Source organism: Polyodon spathula, chromosome 13 (assembly GCF_017654505.1).
Source record: "Polyodon spathula isolate WHYD16114869_AA chromosome 13, ASM1765450v1, whole genome shotgun sequence".
Lineage (NCBI taxonomy): Eukaryota > Metazoa > Chordata > Actinopteri > Acipenseriformes > Polyodontidae > Polyodon > Polyodon spathula.
Window position 1 is genome coordinate 4,492,154 of NC_054546.1, and position 23,131 is coordinate 4,515,284.

General features: G+C 36.0%; 1 protein-coding gene across 1 annotated transcript; it reads right to left on the reverse strand.

Moving 5' to 3' along the window:
* Positions 1-292: 292 nt before the first annotated feature.
* Positions 293-12,006, reverse strand: LOC121326178 (glutaredoxin 3-like). The gene is made up of 11 exons (XM_041269370.1): positions 11,927-12,006; positions 10,742-10,850; positions 7,724-7,798; positions 7,340-7,538; positions 4,747-4,919; positions 4,413-4,474; positions 4,255-4,312; positions 3,276-3,328; positions 2,582-2,621; positions 1,708-1,800; positions 293-757 (listed from the first exon to the last, which is right to left on the reverse strand). Exons 1-11 carry the CDS (start codon positions 11,989-11,991, stop codon positions 707-709), a joined length of 978 nt encoding a protein of 325 aa, XP_041125304.1. The 5' UTR covers positions 11,992-12,006; the 3' UTR covers positions 293-706.
* Between the last annotated feature and the right edge of the window lie 11,125 nt (positions 12,007-23,131).

Sequence of the window (23,131 nt, forward strand, 5' to 3'; positions counted from 1 at the left end):
TTTCAGGAATTAAATTAGCAAAGGATTGCTCTGAACCTACTTCTAGCTGTAACCATGTTGTTTCTTGCTAGTTTTATACTATTAAAAAGGGTTTTACTCTTTGCAGACAATGTGCCTTTACCCTTGCATGAGCCATAAGAGCCTCATGAGCCATAATTACAGTGCAGAGCCACAGGTGTGCTTACTGCAGCATGACTAGGTATTTGTTAACGGTTAATTGCACAACACCGCTATAGGCATAGTGCCAGTCACCCCTCCAGACTTCTGCAATAAACATACCGCAGACTCCATCACGTTTTTATTTATTTATTTTTAGATATAATTATGAGAACCTTTAACAGAATTCAAAAACAGTCGTTTCATTTTCCCCCAACACAACTATCAGGAAGGCAAACGCTGTTTATGACTGGGGTGTATACACATACTGTTATTGAAAATACCTGACATTTTCCTTATTTAATTATCCTTTAACCTCAGTTACGGTAAATAACGAACACTCATTAAACACAAAACCTCTTACTTTTATTGCGGTTATGGTTTAAAAAGAAATCCATCTTAAAATTGGTTGGTTTCACACGATTAATCTTTTTGAAAAAGAAAATGTGACATGCAATTAAATATCTCTTGTCCAACCAGACTTCAATGATATTGGCTATGGAGTAAATTCTAGAACCTCCTGCAGTACATTCTGTGATGTCACTGACGATTAGTTTTCTCCTTTCAAAACTGACTCTAGATCACCACTTTCTTTAAGTTCCTGCAACAACAGAAAAAAAAAAAGAAATGCTTAGTATACAGCCGTACTTGAAACATTTTACCTATCTTAGCCACCACCACTTTCAATAACTGCAACTCCTTCAACTCATATTAAACCTGATGCACTTCTCATGACTTAATTTACATAGACCATAGAGGTGCCATTCCTAAGCAGTGTTTTCTTTTATATTATTACGCAGCCACAGAGAGTGAAAAATGTTCTGTTGGGCGATCACACTTCTATTCAAACAGATCAGATCAGACCCCCCACCCCAGCCCAATGCATGCTTAAGAAACTTTAGGATCAGGTTGGAATAAAATACATTAAGTGGAATCTGTTCCAGGATCTGAAGACACCCCTTTTACAAAAATAAGCAAACGCTGATGTAGGCAATGTTACATTTTGCTCTCAAAATAAGCAAGGGTTCATTCAGTAGGATGTTCGGTTTCATTTAGTTCAGTTTCCTATTTACTGAGGAACATTTTAACGTCATAGTTGAAGGTGAAAACAAGCTGGATTTTTAGAAAGCCCAAAAGTGACCCTGATTAGAGAGCAAGATTGCTCAGAAAGATTGTCTAGTAGAACGACTCTCATTGGGTTTAATGGGGCACCACTTTACAGCCATCTGTTGGGGAACAGAAGGTATTGCAGATTTCATAATAGGAACTGGGTCACAGGAAAAAAAAAAAAAAAAAAAACATTCTGTGCCTATAAACAAGACTTCACTCACATGAATGTTTTAAGCTTGCTGTATGAAAAATAAATAGCACAGATGTATAGCTGTCCCTGTCTGTTATGGTACAAGATAATTTTTTATACTTTGGATCTTGTCATCTGTCCAAATGGCTGTCTGGTACAATAAAAGACATGAATATGTTATATAAAACATAATAAAATACTGTAACAAAACCATCCATGCTTTTTCAGATGTAAAAGGATTGATGAAATACCTTCACTATGTCATGTCCTCCAATGAGTTCACCTTTCACATAAAGCTGAGGGTATGTTGGCCAGTTGGAAAATTTTTTCAGACCTTCTCTAACCTGTAAAGAGTGTAACAGCATTAATGTTTTGAAACATTACACATTTATATGAATAAAAAAATAAATAAAAAAAAAACACCAGCTATCTGTGTTGTTGCTGGTATGGTATGAATGTTGATTTGTCCCTTCAGAGCTTCCGTACGAATTTGCTGATAGTGACGTGTGGATGAGCTGTACTGGGGCTTGTAGTTTTTATCAAATTTATACTCGCTATCTTTTCTTACGAAAGCTTCTGATTGTTTTTTTTTATGCACAGGACTTCATGTTAATAAGTTTGCTTTTAGTTAAAACAAATAACTGGGCTATTTTTAAGTGACTTTTGGCTATAAACCCAGCAGGAATCTGGCAACCCTGCCAACTATCCACAATGCAGATCAGCCGCACATTGTTAAGCTGTTTGTCAGAGATTTCTGTCTTTTTTTTTTTTTTTTTTTTTTTTTTTACACCTAAGCTTTTCATATAATAAACAGTGTAATTACGGCTATGCGGCATCATTCTTATTTTCCTACCTGTAAAGCATAATATTGTATGGTGTGTTTTATTACTATTCTTAAATGTAAAAAAAAGACCACTTGTTTCCCTGCTAAATGCAGTGAAATGCGTTCACTCTGAATCCAGATCAGTAACCTTATTTAAAAATAAAATGTATTCTATAGATTTACAATGTTTACCCAGAAAGACAAAATCAGAAAATTGAAAAAAGACAAATCAGTTTTTGTATCTACCTTTAAAAAGTACAGTATAATAAAATATGTAATTAAAATATCAAATCATAACTTACTTCCTCATCTTGCAGTATGTCGAAAGTATCATATTCAACACTGAAAAAGATATAATCAAACTTAAATTAATTAGTGGCTTGGACATACTCAATGACAGGAGATGGTGGCATAGATTTTAGCCAAGAAGACAGAGGACAAATAAATATATAGCTCTTTAAAACAAAAACTGATTTACATTAAAACCTTGCGGCTGAGTGGGGCTCTCCCACCAGGTTTTGCATTTCATACTCCGTGTAGCACGTCACCATGTAGCCAGCTATTTGTTTATGGCCTTGATGAAACACGCGGATTGCTTTGTTCTAAACTCACAATACGATCGCATAATCACCCAGTGATGTTTGACGCACAGCAAGAATTTGCGAGGTTGGCCAAATTTGGAAAAAATCCCTGAAATTATTTGATTTCAGAGGCTAGCCGTGGGCAGCTGAAACCTGTAGTGCCAGGCAGTGGAAACGAGGCAAAAGTTTATGTATCACCAACCACAAATGGGGGAAACGCCTCCCTAAAATGTGTTCCATTTGGTCTACAAAATACAATGGAACTGAGATATCGCCTGCAATGACAAATGAATATAGAACATACTATTGTATATGTACAAATAGATCCATTTTTGATGGGGTATTATCTAGGGACATTGTGTGTATTTCTTTGCTATGCTGATGTCAGGTAATAAAAATAAAGACAAAAACATACCCAGTGCTGTTCAACATTTCTAATATCTGCCGACTGAATCCACACTTAGCCATCTGAATAAACAAACAAGCAAAAGTATGAACAAAACAACACAAAAATATAAAAGATGAGAGCATTACAAAAACTCTGAATCCAAACGACAGGTAAGTCAAGGTTGTGTATCTAACCTCTACGGAGTTTTCTCCAACAGGTACCTAATTATAAGGAACAAATTGAAGTTTTTACAATCAAAGAAAAATAAATATCAAACTCTGTACTTAAATGTGCTCAACGGCAAGAGGGAAAATCAAATACTTTCTATTTTGGATGCAAACAATGTCACACCAACAGACTGTAAAATATGTAAGAGGACATTTGTAGTTTATAACCAACAATGGAGAATTCTGTGCTTGTGCCTCCTGGCATGTGAGAAGATAATGTAATATCTGTTACTGTTTCATGTATTAAACCCCAGTGGGGATGCACACTTGTATTTGTCACAAGATAAGCACTAATTCAACTGTGATGCAACTTGGTTTGAACATTCTTCAAGTTATTGAGATTACCCTCCATCTCCATGTCAAGCTTACATTTGTAGATACACTGGATGTAGGTCATGCTGATTTACTTTTTCATATTTCTGACAGTTTTAATGTAATATTTACAGCAGTGGTGATAGTGAATGTCACTGAATGTTTGTTTATTTTGAATACCTTCTCCTGTTTTTCTACCTCAACTAAATTGTTTTACAAAATAATATAGCAGTCCCCCATATAGGCAGATTTAGAAAATGCAATGTGAACTGAATAATTGGTGTTTGAATTTTTGTCATGTATGGCCTTTTATCACCGTTCTAAATCCTAAAAAAAAATGCAATGCATTTCTGTTACTTTTCACAGGTCTGCAATTTAAACAGCAAAACCCGCTTTAAATAAAACTGCATATGAAAGTAACACTAAAAATAAACTAATCCGAACTATGACAAAAAAGTGATTCTTACCTCTTTATTTCCTTTCATAAACAACATCACGTTTTTTTTACTGATCAGTGACTTTAGCCTAATAAACGGAACAACAAACCCAGTTAGACATTTACAACAGTCGATACATTTATTTATTGATAAAAACCTACAGTACATACATGAAATCATTTCCTCACCTGTTTTCAAGTGTAACTGCTTTTGGACAGTTATTCTCCAGTTCTCCTGATTCTGCGAGTTCCTAGAAGAAAAAGAAAAATAGCTCAGACCTAGACTTGGGTTACATTGTACAGCAGGGTTCCTTCCCTCAGTTGTAGACTGTGTAAAAACTATGGAACACTAGCCAGAAGGAAGCCTTTGGCTACGCCAGCCCACCTTCCACAGCAGGGGTCCTTATTTCTTTAAGTAGGAATCCCCTCAGTGGGAACACAGAGCTTCTGAAGATGAACAAAACAAGGAAATTAACAAATAAGAAACACATTTGATCTATAAATGTACCCAGCCCATACACACCTTTACAATATCCAACCCCCCAACCAGTTCTCCATTGACGTACACCTGCGGGTATGTGGGCCAGTTGGAGAAAGTCTTCAGCCCCTGCCGAACCTCCTCGTCCGACAGGATGTCAAAGCTGCTGTACTGAATGGTGTGCTGCTTGAAGAGCTCCACTATCTGTCTGCTGAATCCTTCAGAGAAAAATACAATTCACATTGTTTACGCTGTCCAGCTCATGCTATGAGTTCTACAGAAGTTAAAGCCAGCTATGAATATGGTACTATATCACCTGCTTAGTGGCTGTGTTTCATTAAACTAGCTATACTGTTTATTGCTGGTCACTTCGGTCTGAAGGTTGCTTAGATTGCCCTTCTCTTCAAACAGTAGTCACATTTATTTTAAAAAGTTGATGTTTTCTTGGATTTGCTGCACAGATACATGTCTTTATTACTTATCAGTTGTATAAATGGGCTATTTGAGAGCCAACGAAGAAATTATGCACTGTACTGTATTATACACGCCAAAAACAATGTGAACTTATTGCATATCATTGTCTGTATTTGTTTCCCCTCCATTATGGGGTTGAAAGAGCAATGAGCAATGATCTCTTCCTTATACTCGAAAAAGCAGTCTACCTGACAGGTATATTGATACCTTGCTTTCATGTTGCAGAAAACATGCTATGCTAAAAAGAATATATAACTTTATCATCTTCATACAGCAGTTTCAGTGGTGTATTAGCCTGTGGGGTAAGATAGCATTTGCTATGGGGTTTCACTGTTAAAGAAGCCTCAGCATGCCCTTGTCTTCATCTATGATGTAAACTGATGTGTTTTATGTATATTTGTGTTGTCTGGATCCAATGTGTGTGTAATATATATATTATATTTTTTGTTCCCTCAAGTTAGGGGAAGTGCTTACTTTGTGTAGAGCCTGCAGTAAAATACTGATTCTGATATTTGCCATTCATCTGGGAATTCATTATAAAACAGCTAGAGGCTGGATGCTGATGGTTATTCAGCTGCCAATATATTCATTTGTTTCTGTTACCACACCAGGCAAACAACCAGTCCAGCTGCTTGCTCTGGCTGTAGGCAACAACAAGCAGACCTGGAAGATTGATCGGGGGGGTTTGTTTTTAAGGGTCAGGGGTGCGCGCTGCAGACACTGTGCTTCAGGATAAGCAGCGCTGAAGCTTTCATTCTTAACAAAACAAGTCAACATATACTATTGTGCAAACATTTTGAAAGAAGTTTCTACATCATTCAGAGGCTGATTAAGTGAAATACATACACCTATATTTAACACTATGTATAATTAAAACAGAGCAGCAGCATAATACAGTATATTCTGATAAATATTGGGTTCTAATAATGCAATATTAAAAGTTATTATATATTAGGTTGAACATTGAAATAGTACAAAAAAAGGGAACTGCTCTTTTTTTTTATTTAGAAGTACTTACTCATATTTGTGATCACTTCCATTGCAATAAACTACTACTTAAAGTGCCAGTGATGACATTCTTTAATTGTACAAAAAGTGATTGATTCCAGTTTACAAGATACTTTCCTCATACCTGCCATACAATCAATACCTTTTGTATCTGATGTCTATTTTATGATAGCACAGTACCCTATTGCAAATGTTTAAATTTTAAACAGGGGTGATTTTTCTTTCTTTTTATACATTTGTAAGAATGGAAGTAACATAAAGCTTACTGAAATATTGCTTGACGTAAGTTTAACTCTGCACGAGTGGATTCAAATGTTGAACTTCTGTACCATAACAAAAACGTAAAGATACAATAAGAGTTTGTGAACGGAAAAACTATGGCCACAAGTTTCTCTGGGTTCAACAGCATGATACAGTATGTGGCATGCCAGATTTTGTGTAGAATATAGTAAACAAAGTCTTTTTTTTTTTTTTTTTTAAATATATTAATAGTTTCATCAGTGTGATTATACACTGACAGGACAAAAAATTAGAGTGACCTGCTGTAGAATCACACAATGTTTAGCTGAAACAGATGTGCTCTGTACAGTGGCTGTTGCTTGTCAATATTGTATTATATGGAAGGTGTATAAAAAATATATTTTTTATTCTAGTAAAAAATGGTAAACACAAGCTTACACATACTGATGGTATTCTATATTACACGCCATCACAACCTCTCCAACCAATCAGATTGTTCTGTTGCCAGAGGATATGTCACGATACACTACAGCTTTTGATTTCTGTAGTGAATGAAATGGAACTTGTTTAAGCTGAAAGAAAAACATTCCATCAATACAGCAACCTGGAAGACTACAGCAGAAGAAAGCAAAGTAAATAGGAAAATAGATTCATTCAAGTATCCAAGAATAAAAAGCAAAAGAAAGAGAACAAAACATGTTAGGGTATTTTTTACATAATGTAATGGTGTATGGCAGTGATGACTTCTTTTTAAACATTCTAAATTAGAACTCTGCATTTTACCTTCCCGTGCACAACATCTAAAAATAAATTATCGCTGAAATAACCTACAGGGTTTAAAACATTAAATCAAATCCGTGCCCTGCAGTGTTTCGATGGACCTCACTTAATAAATAAGTGAACAAGCTGTATTTACCACAGCGGGGATCCTGGGGGGATCCCTTCATGAACAGCATGCAGGGTGCTGCATTCACCAGCTTCTTCAGCCTCCCGTTTAGATCCTCTTTAGCAGCTACACCCGTTCCCATGGGGACTGCAGCGCTGGAATGGCGATGAACCTTCTTTGTCAGCTCCGGAGCATTGGCACCATCTAATCTATCAACCTTCTGATTATTCTGTTAACAAAGGAGGGGGAGATAGTATAGAAAGATTTGTACTGTATGTAATTTTAAGCTTAATCATTTTTTTTGGATGTATAGAAAGACAACACCATACTGTGTGGATTCCATTAAATAAACCACACCACTGTTATTTTGTCTTTCTGGTAACATTCAGAATATCTACTGTTTCCCACACTTACCTTAAAGAACAAAAATGTTGGAACAGAACTAATTTCATATTTCTCAGACACCTCAGGCACAGCTTCTGCTTCAAGCTGTTTGAAAAGGAAACAGAACAGCCAAGTGAATTTATCTACAGTTTTCATGCCCGTCATATTGTTATCACTGAAAAGTAGGGATATGCCGATTATTATTATTGTCTTTTCTCAAAAGCCTGGCTGACTATCTACAGTAATGCAGATTCATCTACTGTCTGTCTTATAAATACACATGTAATTGTAAGACAATGGCTCTACCGGTATTATTGTATTAAATTATCTAAAAAGTCCTTGAACTTGCACATGTCCTTTTTGCTTGTTTGACACCGCCGTGCCCTACCTGCAGTCAGTGCAATGACAAAACGGGTTCAGAGGTTTTTAGTTTACTGCACATTTCAAGAAATGCCTTCAGGCAAGGCATGAACATTTTGATGCACTGCAGACCCAGTGCATTTGCAATCGTATTTAGCTACGAGATATTGAAATCCATAAATCACTGACCCCAGTTATATCATGATTATAGCATGTATTTTCTCCCTCTAGCAAATGTAGCTGTTTTCCTCTATTGACAAATTCCATGGACCAGTACATCATAACTGACACACATAGACAAGCCCCTGCAATTATAAAGCAAACACAGGACTTTGTGTTGTAACTTAATAATGTCTGCTACATAAGTCTCTTTGTAAGTCTTGTATTTTACAGGATACAATCCGCCCTATTCATTATTTTTTAGACTTGAACAAAATAAAGGTTTATATGCAAGATACTGTTTTAGGGCCGTTGTTAAAGAATCCAACAACAGCCTAGAAGAATTTCATGAATATCAAACTTAACTGAATCCATGAATGTCCAAAGGATAGTTCTTGAGATATTCATTGCTCTTTGAGCAACACAATTAGATATTAGCTCTAGACGTGTTCATATAATTTGAGTCTGTTCATAAAAACATAAGAAAGTTTACAAATGTGAGCAGGCCATTCGGTCCATCTTGCTTGTTTGGTCATTAGAAGAAGCTTACTGATCCCAGAATCTCATCAAGCAGCTTCTTGAGGATCCCAGGGTGTCAGCATCAACAACATTACTGGGGAGTTGGTTCCACACTCACAATTCTGTGTAAAAAGGTGCCTCCTATTTTCTGTTCTGCATGCTCCTTTATCTAATCTCCATTTGTGAGCCTTGGTCTTTGTTTCTTTTTTCAGGTTGAAAAAGTCCCTTGGGTCTACAATGTTGATTCCTTTTAGAATTTTGAAAACTTGAATCAGATCGCCGCATAGTCTTCTTTGTTCAAGACTGAACAGATTCAATTATTTTAACCTGCCTGCATATGACATGCCTTTTAAACCCGGAATAATTCTGCTCACTCTTCTTTGCACTCTTTCTAGAGCAGCAATATCCTTTTTGCATTTTTTTTTTTATATATTTTTTTCAGCAACAGTATTTTTTATGTTAGGCGCTGTTGGCTCCTAAACCAACATTGACAGACTCATTTAAAAATAATAATTAAAAAAAAAACGAAAAAAAACAACAAACAGAGGCATGTTTTTTTTTTGTTTGTTTTTTTTCCCCCACTCATTAAGCTCATATGTAAAACGTAAATACACCAACGTCTTTTAATATGCATTGGATGTGGGATGGTCTGGGCAAACACTAAAACGTAAAGATTTTAAAATAAAAGGTTGATGAATTAAGAAAAAACATAACACAGGGTAATGTAGCAAGCTGATTTGTTTATATACTGTGTAACCTCCTATAAAGCAAGAGTAAAGTTTAGTATATCCTGAGTATACATTTTGAGTTATGTCGAAAATAAAACCATCATTTTTTCTCAAGTTCACCTACAGTATCCAGTAGTACTAGCAGTAACACAACGTCCGCATCTACATTAGATAAAGACTGTGGTGAGAGGTGAGAATTTGTTGATGACGATTCTATTGCGCGGCAGCGAGATAACGAACTGGCGGAAAGTTCACCTACACAGCCAAAAAAGCAAATGTGCCAATTAAAGACTTCTTGGCTTCAAGAATTTCATTACATTACAGTAATGGAAAATAAAACATACATTGTGAGTTTTGCAGTAAAGCAGGTCCAGTTTTTACAGGGAAAACAGATTTTATTTCTAGAATTAGCCATTTTAAGAAAGTCAGTGAAGAAGCATGGGGAAAGCAGAACACACAGAAGTGCTAGGGAGTGGATTACGTTATTGCAAACACTGTGCCAACCCTACCACGAATAGCCATATCCATGGTTCGTGCTGCTGAAGTAAATGAAGAAAAAAATGTTTAGGGAATTAAATTCAATGCTACTCACTTGACTGCAGTTGCAGAAGCTAACTAGAAACTGTGACAAAGGAAACAATTTAGCCAAGAAGCCACACGGTAGCTAATGGAAATGTTAAGATGCTGTACTACAAATGAGCATCTTAAGGGTATTTATGCGCACAGCCTCAATGAGACTGACATGACAAATCGGTGGATTTTCAAAACTACTACTTTTACCAAGGGGGTGCCTGTTACTGTAAGCATGGGTCCTTAGATATATTTTATTCCATGCTTTCGCCTCAATCTGAAGATAATGAGACAGAACTGAAAGGGAAGGTCAGAGAGAGCTAGTGGCCCATGGAGTCAAGTCCTCTGGGGCAGCTGAGTGTTTTTATGGAGTTTTGAACAGAGTAGGAAGGGTTCAAGGTTAGAAAGGGGGGAAAAAAAGAAAATCTATTATGATGTAAAATTATATAGTTGGACTCATGCTGCTATTTAAGCAGACCCTGCAAAAAAAAAAAAAAAAAAAAAAAAAAAAAAGATCATTCAACCTGTGACCTGTGTTCACATTACGTTACAAAAACCAATCTGAAAGTGCTGGCTGATCAGATTTTAACATGGACAGGTTGCCCAGTGGACAAAAAAGAAACCGATGACACTTCGCCACATGAAAGCAATTTTGAACTTCACAGGCCAGTTCACCTCAGAAACTGCCTTAGCAGTTTAGCTAGCTACATACCTTAACGAACGTGACCTGGGCATTCTCCTTTGCTAGTTCTGCCATAACATCGTTCATTTGGGTACACTGCGGAGCCCATGGTGCCAGGAAATGGACAACTACAAGAGACCTAAAAGTTAAAACAAACACAATGCAATGCTTCACACAGGTATACTGACCAACAGTTTGCTTATTGTCTGGCATGCACATATAACGTTCCATTTCATAAGCAACACTGTTTTGGCTACAGCACTGTTTTTTTTTTTTTTTTTTTGGTCCTCCCCTCCTCCGCTATCATGTTGCAAAGGGACTCAACAGCTCTGGGCTGAACTGCATGCTAAGTCTCAGTGGGCTTACAGTATGCTACTAGCTTCCATCTCTTTTTTTACTCAAACAGCGCTATGGGACCAAGCCGCTTACTACATTGATACTCGCTACACACATATAACTGCCGTTCTAGCGTAGCAATACAGTACACTATTAACACAATGAAGCCAATACATATGCACGCTGTACTTGCTGTTTAAATTAATCGAATACATCTGGAAATACTGTGCCTACATTATTGATCGGTTTAACGAAATTAATCAAGGCAAGACAAACACGTCAGAATACACACAGTAAAATACTGGAACACATGTAAATGAAAATTATGGCACAACTGCAATTTGTTTTGTGTAAGAAAAAAAAATATATACCTTTATACGGCGCAGGGTTTTAATAACATTTCTATCAATCAATATGTAACTGCATGTATCAGACATGGAGCTAAATACACGCAATAACCAACTGCCTTTTGTTTTTTTACACAATACATTATCTTGACGCGGAGTCATTTTTGGGGCCTAAAAATACAAACCAGAATCGATACCTCGTTGAGTTTTTTTTTTTTTTTTTTTAATTTGTGTGCAACCTAAACGTAATGCGGTGATACTTTAAAGTACAAATGATTTATGTGTTTCCTGAGCACAAACACAACGCGACTTTAAAATATGATTCCGCACTGCAGTCTAATTGATGCCACACTGTCTGCAGTATATAGTTGTTTGTCCGAAGATGCAGAGTTGAAACAGACTGCCAGCTATACTACATTTAGCCCCCCATCAAGATACATGCATACTCCTGAACGGTTTAAATACAAACACGTTTTTCATTTCCTTTGTTTGTTTGTTTGTTTGTTTGTTTGTTTGTTTGTTTGGAACGTACTTGCCAGCCTTCTGCAGCAGCTCTTCAAATTGCTGAGGAGAAGCTGCTTCCTCCAAGTTCGCCATGCTGAAAGACGTAAGCAATCGAGCACAGTCGAGCAATCAAACACTAACGACACCACAGGCATCACTTTAGCTTACAAATGAAACACAACCTAAATCAATCTGAACACCAACTAAACAACACTTTCTTGTGTGGCGCTGCAGGAAAAGCTGGTCTACTCTGAATTCAGACATTAAAACAACTCATGTATATACCTTTACAATTGTATTTCGTTTGAACCCCTGACCTGAGCAAGTTTGAAATGAACTAATATACGCACAGATGACAAACTGTTTGGTTCTAATTGTGCTTTCTTTGTGTGTTTCTCCCAGTTACCTCTATCACGTGTCATTAACTTATTTTATAATGGTGATTTGTTCATATGAAGGGAGTGAGAGAGACATGTATTTCTTAAAATAGTATCGGCTTTATTTAAACCAAGCCAAAACAAATAAATATAACACAATAAATAAACAGGCATGCATACTCAACATCGTTGTGCTTTGTAACTTGAATCGGGATGGTTCTGTGTATATGTTCATGTCTACTCTGTCTTTGCCCCTCACAAACATGTCCCTTCCCTTTGGTTTGGGGGAGGGATGTATTGTTTTTGAACGTGGTATCGTCACTCGTCACCTGCGGTTGTTCTTGGTTATTCAGCTTCCTTAGCGCAAGAACTCCAGGAAAAGAAGAGCTAGAAGAAGTATAAAAAAGAATAAATAAATAAATAAAAACGCGCTTTACTCGTACTTGGCAGAGAATAATAGAAGCCGGAGATCTGATACAAAAAAAAAAAAAAAAAAAAAAACACTATAATTGCAGTATGATTTTATAAGCAAAATGAATATTTGATTACTTATAAAGGCAGCGAGTCTTCGTTTCAGGATTAGAAAAAAGTGTTGTGTTTTTTGTTTCTTCCTTGCCTCAAGGTGATTTAAGTAGACTGAAAAAATCGATAAAGAAAATATTTTCTTCACGTTAAATCACCGTTTCGATGGATTGTTTGGTGTCGGTTCAAAACAAGCGGCGCCATGAAGTTGAAGAAGTTGGAAAGTGGGATAATTTTAATCAGTCGGCGGCAGTGAGTATTGTTGTACTAATTTGTTGCGTTGCTACAATACCACAAACCCGCTACTGACTGCAGTGTTAGTGACGTAGTTGGTGTATTGCTTTGAACTTGATATTCAAGGTACACAAGTTCATTAAATAACTTGTTAATTACACAGATGTGGGATACCATTGCTTTGCACTCACTGTATAATTTAGGTGCTGTCAAAGTTAGGGGCAGTGTATGTAGCCAGCTACCTCGATAAGTCCAATTTAGGCTGGAAATTATTTTTAGGGTTTGACTAATGTTGGCATTGCAAGGGCGGTGTTTTGGCAATAGCTGAATCGGGGGTGTTATCTTTGCAAGAGTTGCTAATCATGCCGGCGCCCTAATTTTTTTTGGGCGGAGCCTCCCCCGCCCGCGCGCGCGCGCCCTGTTCTAGAACACAAACAGCGATGCTTTTAAGTTGGTGTTTTCAAGCCAGCACTGCTAACATAGAACGCAGGCACGTCCTTTCTCTTGTGGATAGATACATACAGTAACAAAACCATTTAAAAACTAACATTGATCTTTGTTCCACAATAAACGAGTCATCAGATGTTAAGTGTATTGTTAACAACTGCCTAATTTCGATTTCCAAATCGCGTGTGCTTGTCTGATAACTATTGGGTGGGGAGGAAAACGCACTATATGTAACACTTCTGTAAAACTATTCTTTTCAGAAGCGGGTTTGCGGTGGGTTGGAAAGCTGCATTCAGTTTGATAATGCCGCTGCTAATGACCAGTCGGCGGAATGTCCGATGGATACTCTGAACATGCAACAGACACTAAGCAGAAATGACTCTCTGAGTAAAACGGCCAACCAACATTCAAGTATGGTATGGAAATTGATTACCGTGCCATGTCTTTATTGCAAGTAGCTTATCTTTGTACCTTTTTTTTTTTTTTGTTGTTGTTGCTGTTAAGAAGTAATATTTTAAACGTAGGTTAAACATGTGCTTCACACACAAAAATAAGTTTACAACTCACCTGACCACTATTCTGAATCATGGTTGGGTTTGCTTGAGGCTCCATTTCAAATGGATCAACAGCAATTATAACAATGAAAGAATGTAATGTGTTCAAGACTCAACATCTTAAGTCAAACTCCAGGCCTCAAGGGCTGCTGGGTCTTCTGGTTTTCAGTAAACTGAATTGATATAATTATTTGTTCAATTGGACATATTTCATATTTTGTCACTGTCTTTTATAGTTGATTTAAAAATGCACTTGGTTCAAACCTATCAATCATTTTCAGGCATGGAAGGAAGTGTTACATTTGTTTAAATAATTAGACCAATTAAGTAATTGAGAGCAGGGGTTGAAGGAAAGCCAGAAGACACTGCTGCCCTCCAGGAACTGAGTTTGACATCCTTGCCTGTACATAAGTTATTCATTAGCAGGTCAAACAGTTTCTTTAAAATACCTTTGTGTATCACAATGAAACTGACCGTTTGGATGACCACACCCAGCCTGTCAGTACATTGTAAACCTGTTTTATGCACCTCATTGCAAAAATATCAAAGGGAGCCTAATTTTTATTTGTGGGACACATCATATACCCTTTCTACCTTAAAGGGCTAAAAGCTGAATTTCTGAAATGGGTTTTATGCAGCTTTTAATTTCTGCCCAGCTCTGAGTTTGTAGATTGAAAATCTCTATATACAAATCCACAGTTGCAGTAGGGACAACATTTACAGCTGCACATACAGAGTGGTCCTTTTTGAAAGCACCTCTGTGTTTAGGAATACTCTTATGAATTATAAATATTATAAAAATGCAGAAATGTAGAGTGTCAATTTTAATGGAGTGCTATACAATAAAAATTGATTTCAAACTTGGTTACAACCTTCTTTACTGCAAGTTATTGAGAGTATCAGAATCTAGAATCCATCTGTGGAACCAGTTATCCATTTGTGAGAACTTGTGTTAACATTCTATCATTGTGGAAAATAGGATAGATCATTGAGTTTGTAGTTGTAATATTTATATGGATACTCTAATTAAATGCCATTAGGTTGAAATTTAAAGTGTGCTATAAAATGCTTACTTCATAGATGTGGCAGGTTGTTTATTTTTAATAAAGGAACTACATACACTTGTACTGTGTTTTTAAGAATGGTTATGTATTGTATTTGACCAGGTGTACACCACTGGAAGTGGTTCAGTGCAGCCCTGCCTACGATGCATGGCCGGTGAATCTGTAAGTAGTTATGTTTTATTTAATCCGTTAGTTGAGATTTTATGGTTACACTATTGTTTGCAAAAACTTTACTTCATTATTCCATGGCGTTTGTGTAGTAGCCCTTTTATTAGCATTAGTATATAGTAACGTAAATCCTTAAGTACGTCTTTAAATATTAGACAAAACTTCTGAGGTGAGAAAAATAATGTTGTGTTTCTCAAAACCTTTAATTGATGGCCAAATACAATTCTGTGCCAAATAGAATGAGTTTATGTATTGATTCCTCTCTTCATTTGTTTGATCTAATACTTATTTAGTTTCATTTCATTGAAGCAGTGAACCACTGAACCTGTGTATTTATACAGTTAATATTTCTCTTTTTTTCAGGGTCATATTAACCATATTATGGACTTCTGAGTGATAACACCAGTGTGCTTGTAGCAGAGATGCCTGGATCATCAGTGTTGTCTCTTGCGTGAAGAGGGTGCAATTGTACTGTCGGAAGTGGAATACAATATGGAATACAGTAATGGAATACAGTATGAAGCAAAAAATTATAATATGAAGCTCACGTTATTTAGAGATTTCGTATTGAGTATTTAATATAAATACCTTATCACTACACCACTCCAAACTTACAGCATGTTTTAGAATTAATATTTTTTTAGAATATTAACATACCAGATTCAAAGGGTTACCTATTTTTTTTTTTTAAAGAATAGACATTGCAGTTTAAAGATGCATAATTGATGAAGGTTTTAAATTAATAATAATCAACTGCTATTCTCCATGTTCAGGAAAAGTTGCCTTAATTAGATGCAAGTGATTGTATATTTGGTTTAATTTCAGACACTGATTTTTACAGTACTACATTGATTTGTGTATTACTGGTAACTCAATGTTAATATATAATCTCGCTTAACAGAGAGCTGTCTTCACTGTTCTAGGTATGATAGTACAAAAAACATCTGGTTCTAATGTATAATTGTGTATAGAAAAATCAACAATTCTGAAGTTTTAGTTATTTCCCGGGACGGACAGACTGTTTTTTATAGTAGAGGTTATGTTTTTTGTATAAATGTGTTCACTCTGGTATATATTGTATACAAAGTATGCAGGCCTAATTTCTTACTTTTCTGAGTAATTGTATTAAACTCAATCAAAAATTATTCAGTGTGATGTGTCACTGTTTTTCCAGGTGTGTATGTGATGCACAGTTTGAATTGATTGACTTTCAAGTTATGATTTTTTTTTTTTTTAAACAAAAGTCACATCTAAGTTTTTGTACTATTTTTATTTTTTATTTCTTTCAATAAAATTTACAAGTTTTGCACTAGAGCAATTTGAAGTAAATCTGGTCCTAGATGTACATTTTCTTATCTAGGCATGGGATGCATATCCATGGCAACAGGGATATAGTAGAGGCTAGATTGAGGCGACTGTCTGTCAGTATCTTTTGTATACATTTCTTTGTATGTCCAGAGAACTGCTTAGCCAATTGTGATGAAACTTTTCAAGGACTTTTTTTTTTTTTTTTTCTAAAGTTTTTGAGCATTATCAGACTCTTGAGAGGTACCGCCTATGTACAAACATACAAACAAACATTCGATATGTTTATACTGTGGATGTAAATCATGTGGGGTCTGTGGGGTCCAGTGGTTAAAGAAAAGGGCTTGTAACCAGGAGGTTCCCAGTTCAAATCCTGGCTCACTCGCTGTGTGACCCTGAGTCACTTCACCTCCTTGTGTTTCGGATGAGGCGTTGTTGTAAGTGACTGCAGCTGATAGTTCATACACCCTAGTCTCTAAGTCGCCTTGGATGGAGGCAGCTGCTAAATAAACAAATAAACAAGTTTTGACCAGGACAGATGAGTAGTTATGAATATTTCCAATAAAATTGATTTAAAAATCCAATGACTTCATAGTAAAACGGTGCAAGATGGATGCTTATAGATATGCTTTCTAACATATTTTCAATAATCTAGTGCAGCAAATTTCTAACTTGGGCCACTCCATAGTTACCTGGAATAAATATAGATTTGATGAGAATAGCGAGTATAGCCAGTGAAAGGAGCAAATCTAGATCATTCTATTCAAAAGCTTTATTTCTATTATTTAATATTGTATTTGCTGTTGGAGCGTTTCACCTTGAGGACAGAAGTTAATTTACCAGTTATTTTGTCATCAGACTGACAATTTTAATGTTTTTCCATAAATATACTATAAATAAAAATATACAATGTATAGAAGTAGCACGTTCAGTCACTACAGTAGCATGTTATTGGAATTGAACAAGTCAATTATCTGTTGATTTCAAAAGTAAAGAACCACAAAAACAAAGTTAAAGATGATAATTTTAGTGTGGAGGGGGGTGGAGGTAAATACAGGTTCTTAAGATTCCAGCTATTTTTGGTCATCGGCAAAAAACAAACAAACAACCATTTATTGCACTTGTGTAGACTCAGGTAGCACTTTTATTTTGAAAATACTTTTACCGTACAGGTATATTATTGATGGAATATGACATTGTACATTAGGAAAATTCAGAACTGGGAAAGCAAAATATGGATATGAACTGTTTTGCCCCTGTTATATTACTGAAAACTTTCCCAATTATTTTAAACTTAAAGGGAATTCGTGCCATGAAATAAATTTCAACAAAGACATTTAGATTTCAGCGAAGCTGATAGGCAACCGCAACTTTTGTTTTGCTGTAAACCGCTGTTGTGGGTATGAAAGGAATAGGTACCCTCATGGATCAAACTTATTATTTATTTGTATTTATAGGTATGCCTGATATTTCATAAATACTGATTCCAGATAAAGAAGCGTGCAAAATACTGTAAAGGGAAGAAAAGGCTGAGATTACAGAAAATGTATATTTCAGCATTTTTGAATTATTTCTTTCTTTATTTTTTTGTAACTAAGCAGGATTTTATCACGTGCCGCCACTTCTAATAGCCTGATGTGCTTATCAGTCTTGTCAGCCTGACTGGAGGAGTTTGTGCTGCCACCTGTGTGCCTTTAATTACTGGTTTCATTGCAGTACATTTCTGAAGTTATCGGGGAATCACATGTAACATAAGATAAGCAACTGGGAAAGGTTGAGGTTTGGAGTAAGTCAACTAAAATGGATTTAAGTGTATTACTGGCACAACCTTCACTGTCTTCCCTCAATACAGCCCACTATACATGGAGCAATGAAATGTATTCTCAGACAAAGCTTGACCTCGGGGAGATAGCTGTGAGAATGAAGATTTTCAATAACATAAGACAATAAAGCTTAGACTTGTAACCAGTTCCAATACGTTTCCAGTATAAAGAGCTTAGTAACTAATAAAGAGAAAGAGTCTTCAAACTCATATTTGAAGATCAAGACCCCCAAAAGGACACTTTATAATGTGCAGTCAGTGTGTGATGGAAACAGCGTGCTGCCACACTGACCAATTCTATGGCAATTGTCTTTCACTGCGCTGGATATTGGTGTGTCTTCAGTTGATTTCCTTAGGGTTTTTTAGCCAGCATAATTGTACATCTGCTTATTTTGATATCTTTATACATTTTTTCATACAGTATCATTCGCCTATAAAAAAAAAAAAAAGTGCATACCCCTTTGACATTTTCATAAATGGTCTGACTTGCCACTGATCTCTGGAGGCAAAAGCTATTAAAGTCGTATTGAGGGAGAACACGGGGTCTGCGAGATCAAAGACAGAAAGTTTCAATTTTCAGTTGGTGGAGTAATAAAATATATAACTTATATAAATGTATTGTGCTATGCAGGATTAGACTTAATTGAACAATATTAAAGATTTACCATGCTTCGTTATCTCTGGGTGATCGACCCTGTCAACAGGGAATGCAGTGGAAGTATATGCATGCTAATTTCTATGGTTTTCTTTGTTTAAAATATGAGATTAGTATATAACATTTTAAAGTTATATAAAAAATGGATATTAGTTTCAATTCTTAACCCTTTTAAGGTCCAGTTTTTTTAAAGGACATGTTTAACTCCATATAAAACAATTATGTATCACCTCCAATATTATTGGCACCTTTGTGGAATATATTGTACTTTATTAATGATTCAAGTGAATCAACCAAAATTACACATTTCTCAAATTATAAATTAATTTCCAAAAATATTGTGTCACAATTATTGGCACACTTGTTTTCAGTACTTTGTGCACCCTCCCATTTCGAGGATAATGGCACTGAGCCTTTTTCTATAATTTCTTATGAGATTGGAGAACACAAAGGAAGGGATCTTAGACCATTCCTCCGTACATAATCTTTCCAGATCCTTGATATCCTTCGGTCTGTGCTTATGGACTGCCCTCTTCAATTCAAACCACAGGTTTTCAATGGGATTCAAGTCAGGAGACTGAGATGGCCATTGCAAAATTTTAATTTTGTGGTCAATTAACCATTTCTTTGTGGATTTTGATGTATGCTTGGGGTCATTGTCTTGCTGGAAGATCCACTTGCGGCCAAGTTTCAGCCTCCTGTCAGAGACAACCAGGTTTTTGGCTAAAATGTCCTGATACTTGGTAGAGTTCATGATGCTGTTGACCTTAACAAGGGCCACAGGACCAGTGGAAGAAAACAGTCCCATAACATCAAAGATCCACCACCATATTTTACAGTAGGTATGAGGTTCTTTTCTGCATACGCATCCTTCTTTCGACGCCAAACCCAAAGAGCTCTATTTTCGTCTCATCTGACCATAGCACCTGGTTCCAATGCCATTTAGCAAACCCCAGGCGCTTTTGTTGCTCTGAATAAAGGCTTTTTTTCTGGCAACCCTTCCAAATTGCCCTTTGGCTTGGAGGTGGCGTCTAATTGTAGATTTGGAGACTTGGTGACCCTAAGATGCAAACAAGTTCTGTAATTCTCCAACTGTGGCCCTTGGATTCTTCTTTGCCTCCCGAACCATCTTCCTCACTGCGTGGGGGCAAGATGCACTTGAGTCCTCTACCAGGCAATAATTGAAAATATACTGAAGCATAAATATTCAAGCTGGTATAACATAACATATATAGAGGGTTTTATATAGAGAGACTAATATAGAAACTATTGTTGTAATAGGTTGCAGTTCTGTGTAATATAATTATTCAAAAACTCAATCACTTGTTGTAAACAATGTATCCCTTAAACTTGAAGCGCTCTCTGACATGGCGAGTTAGTGGTGTATGTTTTGGAGAGACAGTGCCAATTCTCTTGGGAGAAACTTATTTTCAGGGGGTGAGAAACTAGGTTGACAGCTTTTGATTATTGATTGTGAGAGTGTATCCTTATATTGCCTCTCCTTCCCATCCTTGTGAGGGACTGCAAACGTTATCATACTGAATTCTGAAACGGTTTGTTGTACAACGTTGGTGAAGCTTCTGTATCTCCTACACATCCGTAGCATGCATGTTTATTCAATCAAATCCTGGAAAAATGCATGCTTGTATTCAACTGAGCCTGTTTCAGCAGTGGGCAAAAATCTGTTTAAATGTTTTTGTTTTATTAGTTTTACAGTATTTGAACTAATTTAAAGAAGCTAAGACTGGTAGCATTGTCCGCATTTTAATGTGAATCTGTATTACAATAGCTGAAACAACATAATTCATAACCCTTCCTTTTCTTTTATAATAACTTCATAAAAATGAAAGACAAATTAACACTCTTGCTCTATAGTTACCCTAATTGCCTCCTATACTTCCTAAACCTTGGCCTTTTCTTTTATGCCTGTGCCCCTGACTGAATCACATATATGCTTACAGCACTTCCACCTACTTTGTTTATGAGTCTTTGATCAGCAATATTCCAGTTAAAGTTACACCCATGGACTGCAAGATGAAACTTCCATCATTGTTCCCTATAGGAACTTTATACTCGTGGAGCCTTTGCTTTTTCTCTAAAATATAGTTCGCCCTTTAGTACCTGAAAACTCCAAAGATGTAGAACAAAAGACTATGCACAAAGACAACATTTCATGTTCTCTTTAATGGTACAATTTTACTCTCTTGCAAAAAAATCTTACAAATTTCTCCTAAAAATATTTTGGGTAAGTACATATTTAAGTTCACACAAGCCTGTTTTATTTATTTATTCTTTTTTTCACGCTTTCATTCTAGGTCTAAAAAGGAAAGCTTTATTTTCAAACAATGTACAGTTCGCAACAGTGACCAGTTTGATACAAAACAAAGACAACTACAGTATATGCAACTGCTATGAACTTTAATCCGTTCCAGCAAAGTTTGTTTTTAGAAAGTTTGTGTAACTCGTTAAAATATTTGTTTAGCAACCTGATGAAACAGTTGCTGATTTTTAATATTTAATTGTATTTATTAAAAAGTGGAATACATATGAACATTTTGCCTGTAATGTTTGTGGTTGAATATCTTTGGATATAGAAGATGCATTTTGTATTACTATAAACGTATAAAGATAACTAAATATGTATAGACATTCAAGCCTTGATTGAAAGCAGTACATTTTTACTTTTGTATTTTCCTAATTTAAATATTTCAGTAACTAATCATACACAACAGGGCAATGCTATTACCAATTTATCTTAGAACAAATAATACACAAAACAATGTGCATGTGAGTGCTATAGGATTCTTAGATGGTTCAATAGTTGATTGTGGATTAACTGCAGGCATTGATAATGAATGAACTACACTTTTACATGCAAACTGAAACCATAAAACAAAGTCAGGTATTGCTTGAACGTATATGGTTACTGTTTAACCTGACTGGTGATAAACGGGGTGGTGTGGTGGTCTATGTCTAATAATACACAATCAGTTGCTGATCTGATCTTGTAAACCTGTCTAATCTGATTTTACCATGTTGTAATTTTCCAGATAAATGGGCAGTTGTTTCCATAGTTCCACATCTCAAGGTCAATGATCCATATAATGCAGACAATTACAGAGGCATTTCTATCACATCCTCCATAGGAAAACTTCTTCATAGTGCAGTGAGTAATGACAGATCAATTTTAGCTAGTGAGTAAGAGAAGATAGGATTGCATCACAATTATACAAGCAACATGACTTAACTGTAATGATGTAAGGCTCACCAAGCCATCAACAGGATTGCTGTCTTATCTGTACATATTAACATCATGAATTCAAGAAGCATGTTGCATTTACTGTGTGTCATTTCAAACGTCAAATGAATTTAAAAATCTAAGTAATTAAGAAGATAGGATTAAGAATATTGTGAAAACGTGCTAAATGAATGCCCACTGACAACATGTGTTTTTGTTCATTTATACAATATGTTTGGACCATTGATCTGCAGCATTCCCTTTCCAGAGAAGCATGAGGTTAACAGCTTCCAATATACATCGCAATTTGCAGACGTAGTAAACTGGCAAATTCCATCAGCCCTGTGTTAGGTAGGTTGTTTGTTTGCTTACATCTTATTTTTACAGTCATTTACACTGCAAATATGCATCTAATTTAGAAATTGGATGTTGGCAGGCAATGGCAGTAGTTGATAAAGAACACAGAGAAAAACTTTAGTAAAGGTGAATAACCTTTAAAAAAGTTCAGACAAAATTAAATAGGTTTTGGGTTTTTTTTTTTTTTTTCTAAATCAGCAGAAATATTAAAAAGACCTAAATAATAATTGGAGAAAAGACTGAATCTATCATAGCACACAGAGAAACTGAATACATTGTAGCAACAGACCTTTACCATCAGAGTTAGAAGGCAGTTGGGGAATGAAAACCTCAACTAGATGTTCTTTAAAATGGGAAGCTGAAGGGTAATATGGATACTGACATTTTTAAGGTTATTTTGCTTAACTGGAATCACCTTTGCAACTTTGTTTTGCCTTGACAGTGCTCTGAGCCCATCCTCTAGCCTAGAGGAATGCTTGAGGATGTTTGG

Excerpts from the sequence above, each read along its gene's own strand:
- LOC121326178 (XM_041269370.1), bottom strand. The coding sequence starts at position 11,991 with ATGGCGAACTTGGAGGAAGCAGCTTCTCCTCAGCAATTTGAAGAGCTG. Across the intron at positions 4,920-7,339 it reads CCCCCAGGATCCCCGCTGTG|GATTCAGCAGACAGATAGTG; the intron begins GTAAATACAGCT and ends TTTTCTCTGAAG. Across the intron at positions 3,329-4,254 it reads TTATGAAAGGAAATAAAGAG|ATGGCTAAGTGTGGATTCAG; the intron begins GTAAGAATCACT and ends TTGTTTATTCAG.